At 44.6% G+C, this 27,072-nt stretch overlaps 1 protein-coding gene across 2 annotated transcripts in view; it reads left to right on the top strand.

Annotated features, from left to right (window-relative positions):
* LOC121280339 (contactin-4-like) overlaps positions 1–27,072 on the top strand; it is a 1,234,817-nt gene that overhangs the window by 524,998 nt on the left and 682,747 nt on the right. For both annotated transcript variants that reach the window (XM_041192228.1, XM_041192226.1), the window contains exon 9: positions 9,203–9,353. In XM_041192228.1, the coding sequence (XP_041048162.1) occupies positions 9,203–9,353 (151 nt within the window). The remainder of the gene's footprint in view (positions 1–9,202; positions 9,354–27,072) is intronic.

Genomic DNA, 27,072 nt, shown 5'->3' with positions numbered 1-27,072 from the left:
TTATGCCTCTCTTTACTGCCTGAGTGTAGAGGCCATGTGTGAAGTCTCCTTTTTGCATTTTGACTGTGTGCAAATAAACTAACACTTTGAGTTCATCTTGAGTTTGATGTGAGGTTATTAATAGAAGCTTGGATTGCACAAAAACTGAGCTGTTGGGGAAATACTTCGCTGCTTTCAAGAGGGAAACAAATCAAAACACTTTTCTGTTTATGGACAGTGAGAGGAGAAATTAATGCTGTTTAAATTAACTCCCCTTCCTGTCGGTAACACTTGGATAATTTTCAGGTAAGAATGCACAGGGTGTGAACTCCATACCCTCCTAGCAGTTGTACCAGGCAGTGAGAGGCCCAATCCTTGAATAGACGCTCCAGAAATGATCCAGAACTTTTTGGGCATAATTTTTTTGTGGAGCCAAGAGGAATAGGAATATTCTCCTGGCCCTACAAAAAAAATCACACATCCCACTGTCCATCACTCATTCCCCTCTCCAGATATACCATCTCCCTCTGCACCCGCTCCCCTGCCCACCGCCGCCCCCCCACCCCACCCCACAACCATCATCCTGCCCTCCCACCCAACATTTCCTACTGGATCAGCTCACCCAACATGGAAATTGAAAATCAACCTTATGGTCTTAAAGGCTGTCAGTTGCTCTACATTTTGATGTGTAGCTTACAATTCAGTGGCAGCAAATTCACAAATGTTTTTCCACCAAATAGTTGCACCCTATCTAGTGTATGTATCTGATTCCAAGCAGAAGAAAGCTTGTGTTAAGCGTAAAGAACATAGAAACTGGGTTCCAAAAAAAACTGAAGTGTTCTATTGACTTTATTAAAGAAATAAAACTGAAATGACAGGCAGTTGCTGTAGAAAATTTTTAAAAATAGATTTATGTTATATAAAGGCCACGGAGAAACATGGCTTAAGCACTTTTGTGATGGACACCCTGTTTTGTAGGATTGCATGGTCCAAAAGCATTGTTTTCACACAGTACAGCAGCATCTTAATGAAGACTATACTGGAAATGCTATGTGATATCTTTACTAAACAGCGCTTACGCTATGGTCCAAGCTCCTGCATTCCGCTGTACGCAGTGCTTGAAGATGGTTTAACATTACTTTAAACCTTCCTATTAATCATGACAAAGTCTTGTGTAGCCATCCAAGACTCAGAGCATTAATATTCCTTATTTATGAATACTGTCCTGGTTTGGTTAGGGGCTAGTAACTTCATTTGTAAAGTACATGAAATTTGAAATCCAGTTACCTACTAAGAGACCAAAGCCACCAAATTCCATGGTTTTAAACAAACAGAAGAAAATTTACTATCCAAGAATCAACAAAGAAAACAGTAAATAATATCTATCTTATGCAGTATCATCTAGAATTAACATGAGATAAACATGAATTAACAGGCAAATGGTGGCCAAACACAGCAACATCACATTGAATAACAGACCAAACCAAGACAGATTCCCAGCAACTCACCCAGATGTCAGTGATCACTGTGAGTCACAAAATTCCTCCAAATTCTGTCTTCCTCATGAGGGATTTCAGCTCCTGATTTCCCCTCGACAGCAGCTGTAACTCAGACTGCAGCAACAACTGCTGCTCACTGCCCAACCATTCAGTCTCTTGATCCGAGACTGTGTCCCACCGGATTTATAAGGTTGCACCCCCATATCAAATCACCGGCATCATTCCAGTTCTTTAGCTGCACTGATCAGAATACCACTGCTCATGAGCTTTTCTTTACCATAATTCCCAGCTTCACAGAGCAGGCAACTACTACTCCCTGCAGGCACTGAATAGACACCTTTTCAGCTTCACTGTGCTGACACTGCTTCCTGGCTGCACTGAGCTAAAGACAGCCACTACTCCAGGGCTTCTCTGAGTCCCAGCTCTTGGCTTCACCGAGCAATTACTGCCCATCAGCCTTGTACTCTCACTGCCCCTGGAAGTGCTCCAGGACTAAGCCAGCTGTGCTCCTGCTGCTTCTCCAGCCTGCACTAATATCATCACATGGGCACATTTTGATGCCAAAATTCTGGACACCTGGTCATTCTTTTTGTGCCATCTCACCAGGTCCTGTCAAAGCAAACTTAGAATTGAGCATGCGTAGCCCGTACCCCTGTTGCACTCTTCCCTGGGTTTAGAACTTAGAGCATGCTGGGAGTGGTAGTCCTCGGCTTCAGCACTGAAAACACACAGACCCAACCTAAAATTATAGATTCCCTCAGAATACACAAAGCAATAGTCAGTGGAGCAAATTAATGTGGCCCAGATGCTTGACACATGAAAAACACCTCAGTACCAAAAAAATTCTTGTGTAGTTGTGATAATCTTTGACCTGGAATCAGTACAGTAAAGAAAATTTGTAATCTCTTGTGCCTATTGAATCTGTAATGTATTGTTTGTATAGAATGTTTGAAAATAATTTTTAAGAGTGTTTATGTGAGAGGTGATGAGAAGGCTTGCGGGTGCACAAGACCTATCAGGTGGAATTTTCCCTTCCAGGGGGCTAAGTCCCATGGAGGGGGTGGGGACGGGAAGTGTTTCTCACCGTGGAGGCCGCCAGAAATTCATTCAACCCCGGCCTCATTGATTATGCAATAGGGGATTTCCCAAAGTTTATGGCGGACTGAATGGCACATGCCCTGCCGTCATATCTGGGCACCATATTTAAAAGGTGCCTGGAAATTAACTTACACACCATGCTGATTCAGGAGATTGCCAGAAGAGGATACTCAGCTCCAGCGCCCAAGTTCAGCGATGCCGCCCTGGGCGTCCTCCTTGACCAATTGGAGGCCAGGAGGGAACGTCTTCTTTCCAGCAGATTAGAGGAGGAGGCCAAGCAAGGAGAGGAACCCTGCATGGGAGCAAGTGTCCAGGGTAGTCAGTGCCCAAGGCCTCCAGCAGACAACTGCCCTCCAATGCCGCAAGAGGATAATGACCTCATCCACGCCGCCAGCATAATTGAACCCTCAGCTGCTCACATTCACCTCAATGAATGTTACAGGGGCCAAGGGCCTCAGTGACATCATCATAACCCCATTGCAGTCCATCCACACTGCAGGTATAGAGTCCAATGTGGCTCCCTCATTCCACACAGAGTGCTCACATGTTGTCTGGAGGGGGGGGTGGGGGGAGGGAAAGGCTCAGACGTTGAGGGTACCAGCAAGCACCACTAATGAGATGCCTCTCTGAGCCTTATCCTTATATCTGCATGGGCTCACCGCTCTGGAGGGCATTGGCCCAGAATCCTTGTGGACAACCTGCAGTACATCAGTCACATGGCACGTAACCCAGTGGGTTATTTGGAAGACTGTAGGCATGAGAAAGATACATAAAATTGCTAGATACAATTAAATGCTAAATACAATTGCTCTCAACCCCATCTTTCTCTGTGCAGGAGAAGTTAAGCCATGATTGTAGATAGAGGAAGAAGACATGAGGGGGTCAGCCACAGTTGAAAGAACTCACTGACTTCGAAGGGCGGGCAGCCCAGCTAGCAGGGGTGAAGTGGGACAGATCCAATGGAGATGGAGAGATTGGCTTGTGGCCTCTCTCCAGTAAGGATCCATGCATGTCAGAGAAACCTCAGGGGCATGTGTGCCTCCATGCTGGAGGCAGCTCATGCAGTCACTCGATTTCTCCTCTCTCACTTACAGGTGCCACCAGGAAGGGGGCAAGACCGGAGATTCAGAAAAGCCAGTCCAGCTCGAACACAAGCCCAGAAAGGAGCGAAGACATCACTGATGACCAAAGATAGAGGCATCGCAGCAGACACCTGCACCCCCCACCAGCCCAGAGACACACACCTCAGTGGATATTAGTTCTCATTCACATCCTGGTGGTCACTGCATGGACACGTGTCCACAACAGGAGGAGCCAAGCTCACCGGCACTTCGAGGAGTGCTGGGAAGCAGGTATCTGCGAGCTTTGAATCTAATGATAGGCCTCTGGAATTGGCTTTCCAAGAGATGCTGGAGAAGCAGCAAGAGGCAGGGAAACATGAAGCAAAGATATGAAGGCCCTCAACAGAGTGACACGTGAAATGGAGGAGCTCGTCCGCCTACTGGCTGATGAAGTGGTGCCAACCTGTGCACACATGGAGGTCTCCATGGGAAGGGTGGCAGACTGCATGGAGAACCTGGTCCAGCAGATTCTGCTGTAGATACGGACAGACCTGCATTCCACTGCTGTAGCATGGGAGAGCATCTGCAGTGGCTACACGAAGGGGGCACGGGACATCTTGACCTCCTTCCAGGTGCCCCTTCCCTTAAGGAGTCAGGCACGGGCTCTCGGACACTTAAAGGGAGGAGGATCGGCATATGGATGCATCTGGGACCTCCACTCAGGTATCTCTGAGGGTGTCTGACCCTTCTGAATTCTCTTTGCCTGTGATCCCTTCTGCCTCATCCTCTGTGACCGCAGAGAGAGCCGCTGCCCCGCAGCAGGGTATCCAAAGAAAGCCGGGATCCTCCAGGCCCCGGGTCTCCAGAGGATAGCCGCCAAAGTCATCCAAGGCAACAGGGCCAATGGATCGGCAGGCTGCCTCCGCCCCTGCCACAGATATTGGCAGAGCACCTGGAACAAGTGGTAGGGAAAGAAAAGTTAAGAAGTTCTGAATTCACCGGTGCTTGCAGAGATGCACTATGATTTTTTACACATATCAAACTTTTGTAAATATAGTGCACTTGTACTTTAATCATGTCTGATCTGGCTTGTTGTGCTACAAAGATGAGACCACTCAAGTCTCTGAGTTTCCAATAAGCAAAGGTTTTATTCAAACATATGCTGGGAAGGCACAGCCTGGTTCTACAATGTGTCTCTCTGATACAAAGACTGCGTAGCATATTTATATTGTTTAGTTGTCACATTTCACTGTACTGCCTAGTACAGCCTCTGGTTACATACCAAATGAGCAGAATTGTTCAGGCAGCCGATGTCTCTGTTGTCTCACTAGGAGACTAGGAAATGCTTCAGTTCTAACGCCTCCCAGTCTGTACTCTTATCACTCTAACGTTTGCTTACCCATCCTGTGAAGGTCATTAAGTTTTATGCCTTGTGATTGTCAGTTGAGTTCCCACTGTACATCAAGCCTATGGGCCACATTTTCCGCCTATTGTTGGGGGGGGGGATGTGCAGGAGCGGGCGTGGGCGGGAAGATTCCCGATCGGTCCGCCATTTTACGTAGTCGGGCCAATTAAGGCCCACCCAAAGTGACGTCCGCTTGGAAGCGCTGTGCACTCCCTGTGTGGGCGGGGGGTATTCCCTGAGCCGGGAGTGCGCATGAAAGAGCGCACAGCTTTCCCTGAGACAAAGTGCTGCCTCAAGGAGATCGTTGGAAGTTTAAAAAAATTGTAGAAGTGTGGAAAAGAAATTCCTGACATGTCCCCTCATGTGACACTGTCACATGAGCTGGGACATATCAATTTCTTTTATTTCAACATTTCATAAACATTTTAAAGCCCTCATGAAACCTCAACCTGCCCGTGGATGAGGTTTCATGTTTTTTCTAAAGGCCGGCTGGCCTCCTCGCCTGCCCACCAACCTTAAGATTGGACAGGCAGGTCCTTTAATTAGCTTAATTACTTTTTTAAAGGCTTCGAGTGGCCGCCAAACTGAAAATCTAAATGACGCGGGGTGACACCAGGACACACTTCCCCGCTCGCCTATGGGAAGATGCAGCCCCCATGTGTTGTCTATATTTCCCATCAAGCTTAGAAAGAGCTCACATAACCAAGTGTAAAGCTGTTAATACTCATAACTATGTTTGTCTACTTTTAAAGCTGTTAACGCACATCTTAATATCAATATTAATATTGAATTATTTTGATTACCCCACTTCAGGTTTATTTGCAATAGTCATTATGCCTTTGTGCACACCCATCCCCCCAACCTGTCATCTTCTAAAGGCCACCCCATGTCTGCCAGAATCAGGCACCTGCAGGGAGGCAAAGTTCTTTGCCAGGGCCCTTGTGAGCCATGTGCAAGAAGCCTCCCATGCAGATTGAGCCTTTGCCTTTCACACTATCATCTGTCTCAGGGCCCTAGCATTGAAAATACTACATGCTGGGGATCCCCTTTGGTTGGCCAGTTGAGATGACCTGCATCCATGCCCACCCCTGATGACCCAACCCTCGAGCTGCATCTCAAGATCTCCACCACAAGGTGGAGGATTCATGGGTGGCAAACTGAGAGAACTGGTTTTAGGCGGGGGTAGTGAGGGTTAAAGGGGGCAGTGGGAACTGGTAGGGTGGGAGGGTGAGGGTGCGATGATGTTGTGTGAAGGCACAATGAGGGTTCGGATTCCTCCATTGGCTCCACTGATCCCTCCCTCTGAACCCCTTTCCCCTTGGTACCACCCCATACCCATCCGCACCTTTGCACAAACTCCCACACCCACTTCACACCTGCACAAGCAACCCCCCCTGCCTGGAACTCAACATGGACCTTCCCACCCTCCCCCTCCATACCAACTCTTCCATTGCATGACTGCTGCTGAATCTCTCTCTTTCTCCTAGCACCCACAACCTCCCTGCCCCCTCCAGGCCTGCACACCACCCCACCTCTTCAGTCCTCTCATCCTCATCTTCCCCCCAACACCCCCAACAAATCCTTGCCACCCAGCAGTACCTCCTGCAGCCTTCCACCTGCAGCTTGATGATCTGGACCCTGGGTGAAGTTCTGCTGGGAAGATCTGAACTCTGAGCAAGGTTGCTGGTCGAAGATCCAAACACCTGGAGAAGCAGCTGGTTAAAAATCTGACTCTTGTAGAAGCTGCTGGTTGAAGATCCAAACCCTGGGAGAAGCTGCTGGTTGCTGCTGAGAACAACCACCCTCTGGATGCTGCTGCACAGCGAAGATCCACGTGGTTAATACTGCACCCACCCAGTGCTGCATGTGGTGTTCCAGGGCCTGATTGCTGGAGATTTCCACCTTATCCTCATGTCCGCAAGCTGCCCCAAGCCTTCTTAAAGTAAGTGCTGACTTTTACACACCACATTGATCCAGATGCGTTCTGGACTGGTGTGGTTTCTTGCTGGCGCATGGATGATTGGGCGTCGGGGTGACTCTGGTCAGGCCTTCATCTGTATCCCATTACCGAATGCAAATAGGTTTCACGCCTGCCTTTGCGAGAATTGTGACCTGTCATGACGGCTGAGTGCAGAAGATCCCGCCATCATTTACACAGACAGGAAACCAATTTTTGTGTTCCTGCTACATAGTGCCCCAGCCTGCCATTAACCCCACTGCTGGGAGAATGGGAAATTCTACCCATCCTTGTTGTATTGGTTATCCAAAGTGAAGCTTATCTTTTTATTTGAAGTATTATTTTCCTGTTAATTCATGTGAATTTGGGTTGGTTCTGATTATCTTAAATGAAGAGCTACAAAAAGCGGAACCTTGTTATTAATTTCTTCATTTGGGGGGTAATTCAGCAAATTTGGTTATTTTGTTTTACGGTTTCCCCACGGGGATTGTAACATAGCACATTACTGGAAAGCAAGAACAGAGGAGACAAAGGAAGTGATGCCTCAATATGAAAATCTTATTGATCAGACAAGCAAAATCACAAACTGCATTGTGTGATGAATGATCTTGGTGCAACCTGTAGTCAGAGCTCTTACTCTTAAGGTTCTAAAAGAGGCTGAATACTTCTCAACACTGTGTGCATGTATCAAGAAAGGCAACACTGAGTGTTACTGTATTCAGAGCAATTATTTATCCACACTTGTACATTATTATTATTTTGGTGTTGAGAGTTCATCGTTCAATTTCAGAGATCAGTCCCAGGGACCAGTTGCACTGCAAGTTTACCATCCAACCAGGGGAAGAGGGGAAGTGGGCATGGGCAAAGAAGGGTAGAATAAGAGAAGGATATATTCAATAAGTGATGCAGAAGGTCAGAGGAAATAAGGAACTGTAAGAGGACAGGGAGGTGGAGGAAGATGGGAAAATGGAGCAGTTGGAAATATGAAGGAGGGAGAACTGGAAGAGAGGATGCAAAAAGGAATGTGAAAAGTCTGTTAAAGGAGAGCTAAACCAAAAATGTCCATATGGAGAGGAAGAAGGGCTCCAGAAAAGGCTATCAGTTGGTTGAAATGAGTGGAAAGTGATTCAATCTTTAAACTTCATTTTAAGAACTTTGGTGTGTTCTCCAGTCATTGCTCCATCCATTTTTCATTACAATCTCCTATAAGATGTGTTTCTAAAGCATAACAAGCAATAGGTTGTAAAGTTCCAGCAATATTACCTGAATATTTTTGGTGGCAGTAGTTTTCAATAATGTTTCACCAATATGCCCAGTTAGAGCACAGAATTTCTGTGCTGCTGCTATAGCCATGGAATTGCTGGAAAAATAATGTGAATTTCATGATAATCACCATGATTACTGCATTGAAATTAATTTGTGACAAAGAAGAAATACACAAGTTTTGAGTCAGCACAAAATGCTTTGCGCCGATCCACTGTTAGCCTCGCTAAAACCAAAAAACTTAGCATTTCGCCATGGATCTCCCCTTTATGTATTAGGAACTTGTTGGCTTTGTGCCATTAGCACAAATGAATCTTAGCACAGCCCTTTAGGGATATTAATTCATGTCATGTGGACCCTATTAATGACAAGATTTAAGGGCCTGACATTACGCTCAACCTTGGAGACCCAAGAAGAGAACAATGAAACTGAAACAGAAGGTAGTAAATTGGGCTAAGAGTTTTAATTTTTTTTAACCTTCCCTTTCTGTTCTCTTTTCAGTATTCATGGCCCTTGCCACATGATGTGCCTCTCCAGCAATATCTGGACTTATGATTTTATGTGATCACCTAAGAAAATGTAGATTGTTGTGTACAATCTTAAAACATGTCATTGTGTTTTTTTTTACTTTAAATATTTCATGATCTCAAGGGTGGAATGTTCTTTGAGGGCTTCAAAATTCAAAATGTTATTGTCTTGCACTCTGTACCCTGGAGTTTCCTCTATTTATAACTTCATGAACACATTTTCTAAAGAATCAGTATAATTTTATTTGGAACAGTTATGTTAAACTGAATTGCCAAAAAAACTAGTCTTTTGATAAAGCATTTGTGCTTATCCAGACGAATCAGTCATGGTAAGTTTAAGCTAAACACTTGAATTTTGAATTTCAGTGGCATTTTTTTTTCTGCTAATAATTGTTTTTCCTTTTTTTTACTAGCATCAGCTCCTGATTTTTCAATGAGCCCCTTGAAGAAATCAATGCCTGTTCGCATAGGTAGTGAGGTCATCATTGAATGTAAACCAAAAGCTTCGCCAAGAGCAACCTTCTCTTGGATGAAGGGAAATGAGATTCTGCAGGAAAATGAAAGGTAATTTCTTGAATGAAATGTGCCCTTTAATCCTAATAGCTGCTTGAATTGAGAAATTCCTCAAGTCAATACAAAAAATGCTCAATGGGTTGATGGCAGGGGCTTTATTCTTTGTAACTTAACTTTTTTGGATAAATTCTCCAACAAGCAATTGAGCTATGACACTAACCATGAGACCACAAGGACAGTATTGCTGACCAACCCTTCTATAAAGAAATTAGCATGTATATGTAAACCTCTCCACTACTTCACTGAATCATACACATGGATGTCTGTTTTGTCTTATGGTCTGTCACTGGATATTAATATCTATATTATGAAAAAAACAGATGAAAAATTATCTTTTCTTCCCTATCATGTATCGATCTTTCCACATGATTGTATGGGGGGCATAATTGTGCAAGGTGTTTCATTGTATTTGTGGAGCTTCAAATTGTAGAATATGAATAGCAAGTTCTGTAGAATATGAATAGCAGGTTCAGAAGAATAGGTAAAGATTTAATTGTTTTTTTTATTTGCTTGGGATTTTCCACACAATTAGTGCTGGTGCTGCCTTCTGCAGGACTAGCTTTTCTGATCTATTTTCCCCATTGGCTCCATTACATTTTGGCAGGGAGCCCCCTGTGAGATACAAGATAGAAACAAGCCAAGATGATAATAAAACAGTGAGCTGGTGATTGATTTAAGCTGTCATAAAACCACATACTGTGGATGTGAAATTGCTTTTAGTCTGAATATGGATGATTAAGTATACTTTACCTTGTAATTAAAGAGCAAGTCAGGATTAAGGAGTGAGGAATGCAGAAATAGTAGTACTGTTCCTTGAGAATAATTAATTTAGGTGGACAGAAGTTAAATAGAAAAGGGGAAAGGATGCTTGCTTATCTTATTTATTATATGTTTTTCTTTCACTGACGTGCCTGTTTCATTTTACTGTTTTGTGATCTTCATAGCATTTAATTTTGTACAGAATGCAAAATCAGCAAATGCTGGGAATGAAAAAAAATCATATCACATGAGTAAAGATAAACAGATCCATCAGTTGTATGCCGTAAAATAGGCAATTTTTTGGTTCAGCAAATTATTTAATATTATTTTATTTCACATATGTTACATAAATTACCAATGTAATTGTTATGGGCAATTAAAATTATTCCTCCACAGTGAAATAAGCATAATTCATGCCTTAAAAAAATGAAGAAATCTATTCCAGGAGCTGAAAGTGAATAATAGATGGGATTGCTGCAAAATATTATTTGTCTTAGTCAGGTTTGGCAGGTGACCAGGTAGCTCAGCTGGTGCAACACTTGACCTGACCAGAATGTTGTGAGTCCTCTTCTCAAGGCTGCTTGTCAGTCAAGCTTACTTGCCTTTAGTGGGTAAGTTATATGTCTTCATGGTTGCACCTCTAGATGGAGCATCAAGTGGAACAAAATTGTGCCATCTCAGGAGAAAGGGAAATTGATACAGTTCAACTTGCCCCACTCCCTCTTGTGGCAGAGGACCATAGTGTTGAACAGATAGCAGTCAATAAACCATACTATCCCTTTAGCCTGCCTGAACAGAAGATGCAACAGGAAAAGTTTGGGAGTGAACAATAAATCTCTTCCTTCATGGTCAATTTTGCTGCATTTTCTTGTTAAACTAGATGTTTAAGGATAATGCTCGATGTTTTAACAGTTGACTGCTACATTAATACAAAAGAATGTTGGATAAAACAAGATTGTAGATATTTAAAAGATGAAGAATTAATCATTCTGCTTTCACAAGTATGTGTGCAAACCATATCTCCCAGTAGCATTATTACATGAATATTTCATTGTTAAGAATTAAGTTAATGCTTTTCCTTTTAAGTAGTGTTGAAAAACAAATATTAAATGATCATTACTTTGTCAGTTTTCATTTCAAGGGCAATTTAAGGTTATAAACACACTAAATGTCAGCCATAGTATTTCTTCAGGTGTAAATATAATTAGATTGAAATTTCACTTTGTGACACTAGTGGTCAAGATGTTGGTAAGGAATTCCTTTTCCACTCTTTTAAACATGGTTAAGACCTTCATTAAATTAGCAAGCAGAAAAAATGTCACATTTATGTGTTAGTGCATTGATTAGTAGTACCACCCAGTGTAATTCCAAGCTTGATATTTGTACTGGCAAAATATCTTTTACTCCATTCTGCAAATTTAAACTGCCCAATCTACACAAATTAAAAAGTCCAATGAAATAGTGAGGAAAGTGCTTGAGTTGCATCAAAAAACAACTGAAACCTGAAATTAAATATTCATGAATATAATGATAATAAGAAACAAAATATAACATTGCAAACAAAGCTATTTTTATGGTAGATCTTATAATGGTTGATATCGATATGTTCTTGTTGTGCTGGGGACATATTAACATTTCTTTCTGAATGCATGATGGAAAGTGTTTGCATGTGGAGTATAATGTGTTTTGAGAGCACACATACTAAAGAAAGTTAAAGACAGAAACTTGTCAGATTGCTGGTATGTTCAAATGAATACTTGGCACTTGAAAGCATTTAAATGTTTCCAGGATTTAATGTTTGAAACCATTGCTTAATTTTACAATTTTCTGTAGGGAGAAGTTTGATGTGCTAATAGTTCTATAGTCGCTTGTTTTCTTGACATGGCTATCCACTAATAAATGTTAATTATTAGGTTATTACTGATGACTGTTATGAACTTTATGTAACGATATCCCTGATTTATACGCTTGAATAATTATTGGCATTTTTCTTCCAAGGCAAAGGTGCTTTATCAAAGATTATTAAGGCACTCTGACATTGAGCTAAAGAACACTGAAGTGGCCTGCTATTAGATTTAACATAGAAACAGAAAGAATTAGAATTGCAGAACATTGTTTAAAAAATTACCGTGGGATGGAGTGTTGGCATAGTTTACCACCGAGTAAATTAACATCATTGAAAGTTGCTTCTGAGCATTAAATCCTCAATCGGTTGCAAAATTTCAGTCATCACATGCATCTGTTGGATTTATTCTGTTTTATCTCTGTGACCCCTTTGCTGCTGTAATTTGCCAAGTTGAGAAATAGCAGCTGGATGGGTAATCCATCTTCATACCTAGGACCTTGTCACGTGTGAACTAAAAAGAACAACATTGCGTCCTTACCTTGGTAGATTTTGTAGAACATATGTTTTCTCAAACATCATTTAAGTAAATTAATCTGACCAAAGTAACTAAAAATGATTTTTTTCTGTTGATGAAATAGTACTAGTTCTGCATGTTCTCAATCTTCAAACTCATCATTAATATAGGACAGGACTTCACCCCCATTGGGGACAAAGTTGAATTGCGGGCGTACACAAGCGTGCCGCCGATCGGGGGCCATTTTACATGGGCAGGCCAATTAAGGCCTGCCAAGCGTGATGTCTGCACGGAAGCGCTATGCATTCCCTGTGCAGGCAGGGGGGAATCCCTAAACCCAAGAGTGCCCTCTTTGTGCATGTGCATGAAAGACTGCACTCATCTCCCTGAGGCTAAGTGCTGCCTCAGGGAGATCGGCTGTTCTGTCACAAATGTTAAAAATAGAAAGAAAAATAATTCCTGACATGTCCTCTCATGTGACATTGTCACATGAATTGGTACATGTGCATAATTTAAAAAAAACTTTAATAAAAATTTTAAAAACCTACATGAAACCTTATCCTGCCTGTGGATGAGGTTTCATGTTTTTTTCTAATTCCCACTGGGGCGCCTGGCCTGCCCGCCAATCGTAAGGTTGGACGGGCAGGTCTATTAATTAGTTAAATGACTCTGTCAGTGGCTTCAATTGGCCATTGACAGGTCGGTGGGCACACAGCTGATTTTCCTGTGCCCCCGCCTACCTGGAAATTTAAGTGGGGCGCGGTGAGTTCCACCCGACGTCACCGCGTGTCATTTTACGTGTCGGCGAGGGGACCCCGATGGGAAAATCCCGCCCATAATTCTAAAATTAAGAGACAAAGGGATAAAATCTGACCTGCTTTATTTACTTTGTTTCCCAATATTTGTTTTAATATTGCAGTAATCTGATATTTTTTCCATTCTTTTTACAGTTTAATGAGTTTGGTGTATTACACCTCCAAGAGATACAGAAAAGATCCTTGTATGTTCACGTACTAAGAATTGAAAGAAAATAAAAAAGACCTTCAAACAAAGTGTATTGCAGGAAGGTAGAGGTGGAATTTAAAAACTTTGAAAAGCTAAATGCTTATAAAAATTCAGTGCAGGAAGAAAAAAGGAAATTTTAAATAAACTGAAAAAAACTTCAAAAACTACCCAGGAGCATTCACCAGTTTCATTGATGTACAGTGGTCACTTTCTTAGTAAATTTGTTTTTTAAAAATATTTAGAAGACTTTATAGGGTGCCTATTGCACCGAAAAAGAGAAAGTTTAATTTTAAGAGTCTCTAAAAAGTCCTGCAAATGGGTGCATTTAACAAAAACTTGTCATGGTGATTAATTCAGTCTGAAGGTATGGACAGTTTTGTCAGTAGGGCCGATGTTTAATAATATAGCTCAAAAGATGCAGAAACATGATTTGCACAGGATTAATTTGAACTTGAAATTGCATGACCTTCTGTGCTGGTTAGGACAACTTAGCAGAAGTTCTACCCCATTTTTCAAATACAAGTTTTGTTTGAAACCTATCCTTAACCTCTCTTTCCTTGCAACCTAGAGCTCCATCTCCAGCTTCCCTTTCTTCACCAATGTTCTTGAAAGTGTTGTCATCTCCAAAATTTGTGTCTATCTTTTCCATAACTCCATTTGTGAGCCTCTCCAATTGGGTTCCTGCATCTGCCACAGCAGTGAATGAGGCGTAATCGCAAATAAGATACTCTGTGACTGAGACTTTGGTGCATTTATCCTCCTCATCCTTCTTGACTTTTCTCTAACCTTTGACACAGTTAACCTTGCCACACTTTTCCAAAGCTTCCCTTTCATTGTCCAGCAGAGTGGAACTCGTCTTATCTGCTTCCGTTCTTACTTATTTCAATAGTAACCAGAAAATCTCCTGCAAGGGTTATATTCCCACCCCCAAACAGTTCCTTCTGTTCTCTTTCAGCTGGTGTTTTCCCTTGGTGACACCATTTGAAGACACAATGTTAGATCCCACATGTAAGCTCTAACATCCAGCTGTAACCTCAGGACCACCTCTCTTGACCTTTTCACTACATGCATGTCAGATTGTCCATTGTTTCTGTTTCATTCAACTGCTTGTTCAATGTCCAGGTGAGCTATAATTTTTCCTGCTTAAACATTGGGAAGTCTGAAGACGTTGTGTTTGGTTGCTGCTGCAAACTCCATTTCCCCAGCATATTTTCGGTCATAAATCAATATAACTAAATTTATGGAATGACCCCCAAATGAAGGAATTACAAACAAGATTTTACTTCTTGTAAGTTTTATTTTAACACAACTCAGAATCAACATAAATTAGATATGAGGTATTAGGTAAAAGATACCAAAGGTAAAACTCACCTTAAATAGACAATGCAACAAAGATATGCCTTATAAAACCACCAATGCCCTCATCACTCCCTGCAGACATAGCACCATGTGCAGAAAGTCCTCTAACATGGCTTCTCACTTTCCCTCTCAATTAATTGGGCCTTGAGTTGCACTCACTGGCAGCCATATTTCATCTGAGGGCCCTGGAGATGGTTGTCAACTGAACCACATGCTCCTGCAGAACCTCAGGTTCACGACAGTCTTGTTAGCACATATCACACACACAAAGCTCCTTGTAAATGCACCATCTCTGTTCTCCCCTGTGCTGAGGCACTCCTTTGCCCTTTACAACAGTTACTTCTTTATTTGTCTTTTTTCTGTCTGGCCACATGGCTTCTTATATATTCTTCTGTTGCTACTTCCAGGTCAAGGGTCGCCAGGTTCCCTGGGCCAGTATTTCTTGTCATTCAGGAAAATCACAATTGATCCCTTTACAATTGATATGAATCCCTAAAAGCTCTTTCTTAAAAACAATTGCAGATTCCACAGACATTTTGAAGAAATTACAAATTTTCCTTACTATATTTCTTCCATTTTGAAGGTCGTCACAAACCTCGGAGTCCTATTTGACTCTGAGTTCAGCTTCTAACTCAATATCTGTCTATCACAAAACCACCAACTTCTACCTCTGTAAAATCATTTGCCTCAGTTCATTTGCTACTAAAATCCTCTTCTTTTGTTATGTCCAGACTCAAATATTCCAGGGGTCTTCATCAGCCTCCCATCTTCTGTCCTCCATAAATTTGAGCTCATCCAAAACTCTGCTACCTGTATCCTAATCTACATCAAGTGTTATTCACCCATTGCCCCGTGCACACTGACTTTCACTGAAATCTGGTCCATCAATACCTCAATTTTAAAAATCTCATTCTAGTTTCCAAATGCCTAGTCCCCCCCCACCCCCATGACATCAGTAGAGACTAGAAGATCCTCATCTGTTGGTCGAAGTGTTAGACAATTGCCATGAGGAGGTGATCAAGGGGAAAACAATGAACCTTCCTTGTTTATCTTATGATCCCAGAACAAGGCAGTTTCTTTGTTTGATAGCACCTCAGAAATCCTAGTTTCATGAGATTAAGGTGTAGAAGTTGAGGCCTAGATTTTTGTGGAGTCATGGAGGCTCCATGGGTAATCCAAAAAGGTGCCAGGACCCCAGATCAGGAAGTCCTGAACTTATTTTCGACCAATCCTATTCTCACCCAGGCATGAGGAAAGTTCGAACACAGCAAGGCTATTTGAAATTGATGCTGAGTTGAAACAGACCAAATTTTTACTGGGGCAAGGGCCTTATCCCGCAGTGTGTGGCTTAGATTTTTTTGGGTAGATGTATATGCTCGTAAAAAGGCAGTTGAGGTCTTTGGAAATGTCAAGCTGCAAAGTTATTTGAAGCCCATTGCCTTTAAATTTGCAAAAAAGCATGCCTGTGTCTCTGAATTGAAAAATACTTAGAGCTTTCAGTTTTAATAGTGGTTTGTTGACATAACCCTAAGAGCTATTGTTATAACATTATTACTGCTTGACTGCCTTTACAACCTGTCATTATTAAAGCGGGGGCTTTGAATTCACCGTTTGATTGACAGCTCCAGGAGGTTAAGGGATTAGTTGTCTTTGATATAAGGCTATGAATACAAATGTGGCACCATGTGCAGAAAACGTTTATAAGGAATTAAGTACTTGAGTAGATTTAAAGATATTGAATGGATCTTTAACAATGAGAGTGTTTTTTTTTAGTACTAAGGTCTGCAATAAGAACTTTATAATCTCAGCATGGCTGCTGAGGTCTGCCCATAATAGATATTAGGTAAATTGGCATGGGGGGGGGGTCGTAAGGGCAAAGGATGGGAATCATGACTTGCCATAGAGGCTACAAGGAGCTATTTGAGATGGATGGATGGACATGGATTGGCATTGAGAACATATTTGGGGTAGGTGGGGGGCATATGTTGGTAGAGATGGGGCATTGGGAGTCGGTGGGGGCTGAGGAGGTGTGAGGAATGATGGCTAGGTGGCTTAATAGTCAACAACACAGCTGGGACGAAGCCCCAGAGAACAAAGGCAGGCCTTTTAACCAGCTCACCAAGTGAGTACTTCTCCAAGTGAGAATTAATTTTGTCCAATAGTTTTCCCAACACTGCTTTTGACTGGTTGGCCCATTGTTGCCAGGTTTATCCCTCTCTTTTTTTGAACAGAGGTGCAACATTTGCAATTCCTCAGTCCCCTGACATCACTCCTATATCTTCACCTGGTCTCTTGTAAAATGTGGGCTTTGCCAACCTATTCAATATCTCATTCTATCTATTTTTACCTTTTCTAATATTTCTACTCTTCACCCTGCCTACGGCAGCATCAAATTCATCCTCTTCTTTATGTGAAGATAGATGCAAAGTGTGCATTCAGTACCTCAGTCATAACCTCTGACACCTCAAGAAGAATTCCTTATCATCCCTAATTAGCTCAACCCTTCCTTGAACTATCCTTTTAATATGATTATAAAATACTTCTGGCTTCCTTTTCAATTTAGCTGCTAATCTTTTCTCATACTCTAACTTTGCCCCTCTTTTTTCAATTCCTGCCTAGACTCTGTATTCTGACTGGCATTTCATTCTATTCTGTACGTTGTAGTCATTATAGACCTCCTATTCAGTTTTATTTTAGCCTTTATTTGCTTTGTCATCCAGGGATCTCTAGCTGTGCATGCTCTTTTTTACTCCTTTATGGAATGATGCTTGGCTTGTACCTCTGCTTCAAAGTCTGCCATTGCTCACTTACTTTTTTCCTGGCTAACCTTTGTTTCCAGTCCACCTGTGCCAGATCCCTTTTTAAAGTACTGAAATTAGCAGTCTCCTGGTTTTTCTTCATCCCTTTCTATAACTGCTTTAAACTTAATTATATTAGAATAGCTATTACCCAGATGTTCTTCCACTGCAACACACTTGACCTACTTCATTCCCCCAAACTAGATCCAGCACTGCATCCTTCCATGTTCGCTGAACACATTGATTTATTTTATTTATATCTTAAGAAAATTAGAAAAAAATGTTACCTTCCTTACCCCTTTCATTATTTCCCAGTAAATATTAGGGCATTTGAAGTCTCTCACAAGTGCTGGTCTGTTACAGTGAAATCTCAATGAGTCAAACTCGTTTGACACAAAATGTCTCTTGTTTCAAAGTTATTTACTATTCCCTCCAGCAGAATAACAAAAGCCATTGTCAAAGCTCTGTAGTGGTTGGTGTAGTTTAGCCAAACTTCTGTTTGGCACCAGCAAAAAAAATAATGCCGAAATCCTTAGCAAAAGAGGTTTCTCCATGCCGCAAACAAACCGGCCTCTTCTGCCAGGGTTATGTGACTGTGCCAACAATCAGAGCAGAGTGGTTAGACCTAAGCATACTCATATATGAAATGAAGAACAAACCATCATTTCACATTGTGACCTAGTCTATTGTCCCTCTTTAGAATTTTGATCAATATTGCTTTATAACACCTCCTTGTTCCCCTACCTATCCTTCCTGAATGCATTATGATCAGGAATGTTCCCACTTCCACCCATGTTTCAGCCAGATCTCCAACATAGCCACTATTTTATAACCCCGTGTGGCAACTTCCGCCTGTAACACATCAAGCTTATTTGAAAGAATCCCCACATTAATATACATATATTCCAACACCACAGGAGCTGGCTTTGTTTGTTTGCTCCATCTAATTCCTCTTTTGCTACACTGTTCATTGATCTGTTGCTGTTTATGCTTCCTAGTTTTCTGCGTTTGGTTCCCCTCTTTGTTGTTACACCCTGATGTCTCTCTCCTCCTCCCAAACAAGTTTAAATCCTCCCTCAGCATGTTTTAACCTCCCACAAGGAATTTGGTCCCAGTCTTGTTCAGGTGCAACCCATTTGAGTGGAATAAAAATAAAATTGAATGAACCACCCATCATCAACTTAGACACCAGAAATGAGAAAGGCATACTTCACTAAGTTGAGCCTGCAAAGTCCTCTTCATGAACATCTGGAGATGTGCAAAATTGGGAGAGCTGTCCCAAAAACTTGTCAAGCAACAACCAGACGTAGTCATGCCCACCAAGTTGTACCTTACAGCCAATATCCCAGACTCCTCCATCACCACCCTGGGTATACCCTGTCCCACTGACAGGACAGGCTTACCAGAAGTGGGTGGCACAGTTATATACAGCCGGGAGGGAATGGCCCTGAGAGTCCTGAACTGCAGACCCCATGCAGTCTCTTTGCATCAGCCCAAACATGGGCAAGGAAATCTCCTGCTGACCACCACCTACCACCCTCCCACAATTGATGACACACTGCTCCATTTTGAACACCAATTGGAAGAAGCACTGATGCTAGCAAGAGCACAGAATGTAGTCTGGATAGGTGACTTCAATACCCATCACTAGGAGTAGCTCAGTAGCACCACTACTGACTGAACTGGCCAAGGCCTGAAGGGCATATCTGCCAGACTGGACCTTCAGCAGCTGGTGAGAGAATCAACAAGCGGGAAAGTCTACTTGATCTCATCCTTGCCAATATACCTGTTGTAGATACGCCTGTCTATGACAGTATTTGTAGGAATGTCCATTACACACTCTTTGTGGAGACCAAGTCCCTGCTTCACACTGAGGCACCCTCCATTGTGTTGTATGCCACTATTCCCTGCTAAAAGGGATAGATTCAGGACACATCTAACAGCTCAAAACTTGGCATCCATGGTGCTACGGGTCATCAACAGCTGTTGAGGCTCCCATCATTTTAAAGGACAAGAGTCCACCTCTAAAAGCTGTTGACCAATCAGAGGGCTAGCAGTTCAGCCATCTCAGCAGTGACACTGTCTACCATCCTTTGCCATATCCCCGTAGCCCTGTAAGCTTATTTGCCTCAAGTTCTCATCTAATTTCCTCTTTAACTCATTCATCATCTCCGCTTCCACTACCCTTGTAGACAGCAAGTTCCAAATCATTATCAGTTGCTGCATAATAAAGTTCTTCCTCATGTTCTCCCTGCGTCTCTTGCCAAATACCATAAATCAGCATCCCCTTGTCTTTGTAGCATCAGTCGATGGGAACAGCTTTTTTTTTGTCTAGTTTTTCAAACTTGTCATAATCTTGTACACCGCTATTAAATCTCTCCTCAATATCCTTTGCTCCAATTAGAACAATCCCAGTTTCTCCAAACTAACCTTGTACCTAAAGTCCCTAATCCAAGGAACCCTTCTGGCAAATCTCCTCTGCAACCTCCTAAGAGCTCTCGCATCATTCCTAAAGTGTGATGACCAGAACTGGATACAAACCTCTGGTTGTGGAGTCATCAAAGTTTTACAAAGATTCACCATAACTTCCTTGCTTTTGTCCTCTATGAGCGGAATTTTCCAAGCCCGCTGGTGGTGGGCATGTTAGGTGGCGTGAAGGCAGGTCGCAATCTACCATTCAGCCTGCCGATGGTGGGCTGCATGTCCCACCATCAGTCAGTGAGGAGCTAATTGTAATACATTAACATATAATTAAAAGGTCATCCTGCCAGGCTCTTCCAACCCATCCCCCCCATATTGTCCATTCACGTTGGCCAGCATCGGAGGCAACTGCTGACGTGGATGGGGCCACTGCCTGGGGGCAAGTGCTGGCCAGCTTCAGAGGCGACTGCTGGGAGGTGAGGGGACGGTCAAGTGCTGCCCTGGTGCTGCATCCCAGGCACAGGCAATCGAGGTCAGGGGCAGGGTAAGTGAGGGAAGTGACCACGTATTAGGAGACACCTAATAAACTGACTCTGCCTCTGCAACTAAGGCAGATCAGGCGCAGGCACAGTGATATGATTGGGTTCAGGTTCCTAGCCTGCCTGCCCATGCAAGCATCGTGGAGGCACCAATGGGCCACCAAGCACTCCATACCTTATCTGTCCCCTTCACCCACCCCCGGCACAGACTTTGAGTCCACCACCACTTTATTGGACCACAGAGCAGTTGGACTGCAAATTTTGTATAATCTCCTCACCAACACTGGCCATGTAGCAGTCACTGCTGGAGGCGCTCAGCAATCTTGGTTTGCAATCTCAGGACCCTGCTTTGAACTAGTTTCCCCCATGTTGCAGAGTGACAGGGCAGCCATGCAACGCACTCATCTCTGGCCATCTGAGGGGTGACCAGCACTCTCCAGGAGGCATCAAGGGGTGGTCATATAGGGCCAGGAAAGGTGCTAGGTACAGCCATGATAACCACATCTCCTACTCTTTCATGCTGCATTGGACCACTTCAGGATCATGGATCCTGGTGACCTAGCCTTGTGCCTGATGGCCTACAGAGACCATAGAAGGTGGAGGAGAGAGCAACTGAGGCACCTGGCCATGCAAAGGCAGGAGCAGCAACCTCATGAAGAAAGGGCAGCTGGAGCTCCAGCACATGCTGCCTAGGAGCGACAGCGAGCCGTGGCTGGTCGGCACCTAGCGACACCCAGGGTCTATAGATGCCACCTGCCATTCCAGCAGATTACTGAGAACCAGTGTTGCCGATGACTATGCATGTCTAGGGACTTGGTGGCTTACATCTGCCACTTAGTGCAGGACTTGGCGTCAAGAGGACATGGAGGGCATCCACTGCCAGTGGCTGTGAAAGTGACCGCTGCACTCAATTTCTATGCCAGTGGCTCCTTTCAGGGCTCCACAGGTGACCTCTGTGGGATATCATAATCCACCACCAACAAATGCATCCATGCCATTTTCTCCATGGCACACAACTTTGTGCATTTCGCCCGGGACTGGGACAGCCAGGCTGCAAAGGCCATTGGATTTGTCCTGATCTCGGGATTCCCACAGGTGCAGGGTACGATTGACTGCACTCATGTGGCGCTCCAGTCTCCATCTCCATCTACACTCAGTGGATTTCATCAACCGCAAGGACCTTCACTCACTAAACGTGCAGCTGGTATGCAACCACCAGAAACGCATCCTGCAGGTATGCGCACGGTTTCCAGGGAGTGTACACGACGCCTACATCCTGAGTCGCTTGCAGATCACTGCAGTCTTCCAGGGTCCACAGAGGCTGCAGGGCTGGCTCCTTGGGGACAAGGGGGCTGTGGCTGATGACACCCGTGCGGTGGCCTCAGACTGCAGCAGAGCGACACTATAATGAGGCTCATGCAGCAGCTCACAACTTGGTGCAGCAGATCATCAGGATGCTGAAGATGTGGTTCCAGTGCCTGGACCAGTCTGATGGAGCCCTGTAATACAGTCTGCAGAGGGTGTCATGCATCATTTCATCTGCTGCCTCTTTTACAACCTGGCACTGCAACAGGTTAAGGCTGAGGAGGACATGGAGGAGCTGCACGTCTCCTCCGAAGAGGAGGACATTGATGGGGATGAGGTTGAGGGGATCCTCGGTGGTGATGATGACAGGGATGAGGCTCTCACCCTGGCTAGACGAGGCAGGTGCAGTCGGGAGGCCCTCAAAGCTGCCAGATTTGTGCAGGATGATAACAACATGCAGTGAGGTGTCCCCATAGATCCTCACATCGCAGTTCTGAATGTTTGACTGTGAGAATGCTCCTGTAATGGAGATGCAGTGGAGGTCCTAATAGTCGCTTGATCACAGGAGGATGGTGATAACGTGCAGTGAGGACATGTCATAGATCTTCACATAGCCTCTGAGAGTGTCTGTCTCCTGTCTGGCCAAGGGCAGCTCGCTTGCACTGCATGATCAGGTTCATCTCAGAGACACAGCTATGAAACTTTTGATGCATCTGATGCTGCGTCTGCCTTCAGCACCTCAGCCCTTCAGGAGCTGGTGCACAGTATCACTGGTCGCAGATGCTGGTGTGATGGGGGCCAGCCCCACCTTAAAGGTGCTGAGAGCACACAGAGAGAATGAGATAACTCTGTGGTGCCTGCCCACTACATTCTGGCAGCAATGACCAGCACGGCCGAGATGTAGGCATCAATGATGTTTCCAGAGACTGTGAGGCTGGAGCATCACTCTGGTCTGAAGGCCACACAGAGCACAGGGAAGAGGCCATGAACTGAGACACCTGCTTTTTATCTTGTGCAGAAAGGTTTCACATCTGAGTGACAAGAACATTGCTCATCAGGACAAGGAGCCACGGGCAAGGAGACATTCTTAGGAGTTTATTGACAATAGTGAACAGTATGTACAAGTGATCAACACCTGTGGCCAGACTGTGCAACTACTTTTACCTAAATTTCTTAACCCTGTTGCTACGTCTTGGTGCTCCCTGGACACCTACAGCAGAGGTGGAGGCAGTCTGCTGACTGTGATGCCCTGTCTATGATGACTTTGGCAGGCGTCCTCTGGAGGGCTGAGATTTGGAGGGCTCCGGCCTGCTTTAGGGGCCCTGCTGTGTGGCAGTGGAACCCTCCTCGGCCTGTGAAGCTGGATCCACGGAGGTCACAAGAAGAGGGGAGTCAGATGGGCCGGTTACTCCCAGAGTCAGCTGGGTGGATGACCCTGGAGAACCTGCTGATCCTCCTCCCTATTGGTGCCCGAGGGCCCCTGGCTGACTCCGTGCGCAGAAGGGGTAGCTGGAGTGATATTGAGCTGCCCAACACCCCTCTCGCGTACACACTGCTGGAGGCCAACTGTGACATCAGCGATGGAGTTAAGCCCGCGCAGTGTTGCAGGAGTGACATCCTGGACCAAGGTCCCCATGGCGGCCACCACCCTGCCAGTGTTGACCTCGGTGTGCGTTGCAATGCTGGTGCTATCATCTCAGCCTGAAGACAAACGTTCTCCTCCATTGTGCCTTGTAATCTGAGGAGTGCAGCTGACATTCCTTCCTGATATTCCTGAGCTTGCCTTTACAGTTCCAGCAACTGTGACATGACCGAGTCTAGAGGCTCATCATCTGACTCGGACCCAGTAACGTTTGGGCCTCCAGTAGTCTTCTGAGTGCTGGGGACCTGGGAATTCCCTGCCTCCGCCTGCTGTGGATCAGAAAGTGCATTGTGCTCACCAGGTTGTGATCCTGAGGCTACTCTAAAGCTAGGTCCCACCGAGGTGCGTGTCTCTGCGCTGGTGGATGGTGTGGGTGAGCACTGTGATGGGTCTTCAGGGAGGGTGCCTTCAAATTCCTCTTCAGAGGTTTCTTCGGAGCTTGATTGGAGGCCCTGGCTCATGGACTCTGTCGACTGTTTGGCAAATGTGCCTGCAAATGCAAGGGGAGATAATTATGCATGGCAGTAGCCTGTGCAAGAGGACAAAACACTCGCAGCATGGTTGTGTGATGGATGTTGCACTGCTGGATCCTCACTTGGTGGAGCAGCACCGACCTCACTGTCAGCACAGGACCGGTCCCAGTCAGCTTGAAGGCTCTGTTTTTGAATTCTGTCAGAACTCTGATTTCTGGCATCCCTCCACCTGTCTGCGACCTTTCCCTCCTGTTGTGTGCCAGTTGCCTGAGTGACCCATTGGTGAAGCGGGGGGGTTGCGGTCTTTTTGCCTTTGCTGGCCATGTCTCCCAGACAGTGGTGGTGAGCTGGTGGCCATGAGCACTTTGCTGGTGGCTGCCTTTTAAAGATGGCAGCCAGCGTGATGCAACAGCGGGATGATGGCAAGCAGGTGAATGAGAGCCCGCCTGCCATGGAAATGGCGTGTTTAGTGGGAGTGAATATATAATGAGCCGGGCTCGGGAAGATACGGCGTGAAAACCTGCCATTATCATTGGTGGGTAGGACTCCATTTTACCTGCCCGCTACTGCATGCGGTGCAACTCTGGGAAAATTCCGCCCTATGTATCTATTTATGAAGATCAAAACTCAAATGCTTTGCCAATTACTCTCTCAATATGTTTTGCCAATTTCAAAGATTGATGCACACGAACCTCCAGATACTTTTGTCCTGTAGTCTGTATTGCCTCTCCCTATGCCTTCTGCCAAAATGCATCACCTCGCCCTTCTCTGTATTAAGTTCTATCTGCCACATGTCTGTCCATTCTACCAGCCTATCTATGTTCCGTTGCTGCCAATTGGTATCATCCTCACTGTCTGCCTACGTCCAAGTTTGGTATCATCTGCAAATTTTGAAGATTTACTGTATATATATATATGGTCCTAGCATGACCGTTCGTTTGACTACCACTGTCTACCATCCTCCAGTTTTTCCATTGGATGGAATTTAATGAAGGTGGTGGGGGGCCTGATGTCTACCACCAAAACTGGTGGACCAGATCTCAGGGAGCCCCAAGGGAATTAAGTCTCTTATTGGCAATGACAGCCCTGCCCCCTGGGGGTTCCAATTCCATGGGGAACATTTAATTCCAGGACTTCAACCAGTAGGGCAGAAATCCTGCCCTGGGAGCTGCTGGTCAATCATAGGCCGGTAGCTTACTAGTACTGGCAGCCCCATCAGGAGAGGTAGCTGCTGCAGTAGTTCACCTGGGTCTTTGCCAGGGTTCATTGTGGGATCCCTGGATAAAGGTAAGTGGCAGTAGGATTGGGTCCACGGGATAGGGTTGCCGGTGACAGGGGTCAGAGGAAATGGCAGGGAGTGGCTCTCAGTGGGCTCGTTTCCCAATGTGCGCCCCTCAATTAGGCACTGCATGCCTATCAATGAGGGACTGTTGTTCCCTACACGGCCACAAGCAAACTTGACAATGTTTGCTTGTAGGTCTCTCTATGTGGCAGGTACCCGACCCATCATTGGTTGAATACCAGCGGTGATGGAAAGAGGCCCTAAAGTGGATATTAATTTCCCACTTATGGAGCCTCAATTGGCATCCACACAGCAAGCCTTCCACCACCACCCCGCTGGACTTAATCAAGGGGAGGTTGGGTGAGGCAGAGTCCCCATTCTGTATCCCTTGCATGATGAAACAGCCCCTTTGCCTTAGAATATGCCTCTGGGAATCATGATATTAAATTTCACCCATTATCTCTACCTTCTTTCTTCTGTCAATATTTCGTCAGTGTCCTCTTCTTTAGTAAAGTACTGATTAAGGCTCTCAGATCTTCCGACCTCCGGATAATTGAAGACCAGACGTACCCCAGAAAATGCGCCATGGAACCTCTCGGAAGTCCCAATTCAAGGACTCGCCTAGGGAGTTTGAATTTCGGTGGGCAATTCTTCTGCTCCCCAGGACCCTCTAAAAACATCTCCAATATTGATTAGAGTTGGACACTTCGGGTGGTTCCGACATACCTGGATAATTTCCCAGGAAATTTTAGGCTGGGAAAACCTGGTCTAACACTTGGGTAACCATACAAATGAGCCCCCAATCGCTGACACCCCCTCCGATTCATAAACTATGCCCTGATTCCTTGACTCCCACCCAACCTGACCTAACTAGCCCCCACCACTCGACTACCCCGACCCACCTACCCACTCACCCACCTGCCATGCTGCCACCTCACCCATCTGCCACCCTACCCACCTGCCACCCTATCTCCCTACCTACTTACCTTATACACTTACCTTCTTTTTTTGCTTTTCAAATCAGCTTTGGGACATTTAAACACTTTACTTACTGGAATACAGCAGCTAGTTCTGTAAAAAGGGGGCTTGGCTCCTGGGCGGTTTCTCTGCTCTGCTTCCTCCGAGGTTTGCGGCGCTGAATCAGATGTGAAGAACCCGCCATCGGATGATCACTCAGAAACATTGGAGGAAGGTAAATATGCACTCTTTTCGTCTGATCAGGGCCTAAATAGGGTTTCTGATTCTGATCAGAAGATCTGTGTTAAGTATTTTAGCTTGCTGGACCTCTAAGCACATGTCACCCTCTTTGTCCCAAATCGGCTCTGCCCCACCTCTAACTACCCATCTACTGTTTGCGTACTGGTAGAAGATTTTTAGGTTCCTGTTATGTTAAGTGCTGTTCTATTTGCAAATTCTTTCTTTGCCAGTTATATTTTCCTCTTTACTTCCCTTCACAACTCATTGTATTTGGCTTAGTTCTCGCTTGAAGAATTCACTTGACATGCATCATGCATCCTCTTTTTTAGTTTTGGCTTGGCTGGATTGCTTGGAAGCATCTTTTACAAATTCCTCATTGCTCAGGGTAGGCCTCCCCAATTACTTTGCCATTGCAGATACTTTGTCCAATCCCATAAGTGTGACAATCAATTAGATCATAAGAAATAGGAACAGGACTACGCCACTCGGCTCATTGAGCCTGCTCCACCTTAGGTCATGTTTATGGCCTTAACTCAATTTTCATGCCTGTCCCCCAAAACCTTTAACTCT

The sequence above is a fragment of the Carcharodon carcharias genome, chromosome 7 (assembly GCF_017639515.1).
Source record: "Carcharodon carcharias isolate sCarCar2 chromosome 7, sCarCar2.pri, whole genome shotgun sequence".
Lineage (NCBI taxonomy): Eukaryota > Metazoa > Chordata > Chondrichthyes > Lamniformes > Lamnidae > Carcharodon > Carcharodon carcharias.
This window is presented reverse-complemented; position numbering and strand designations above follow the sequence as displayed.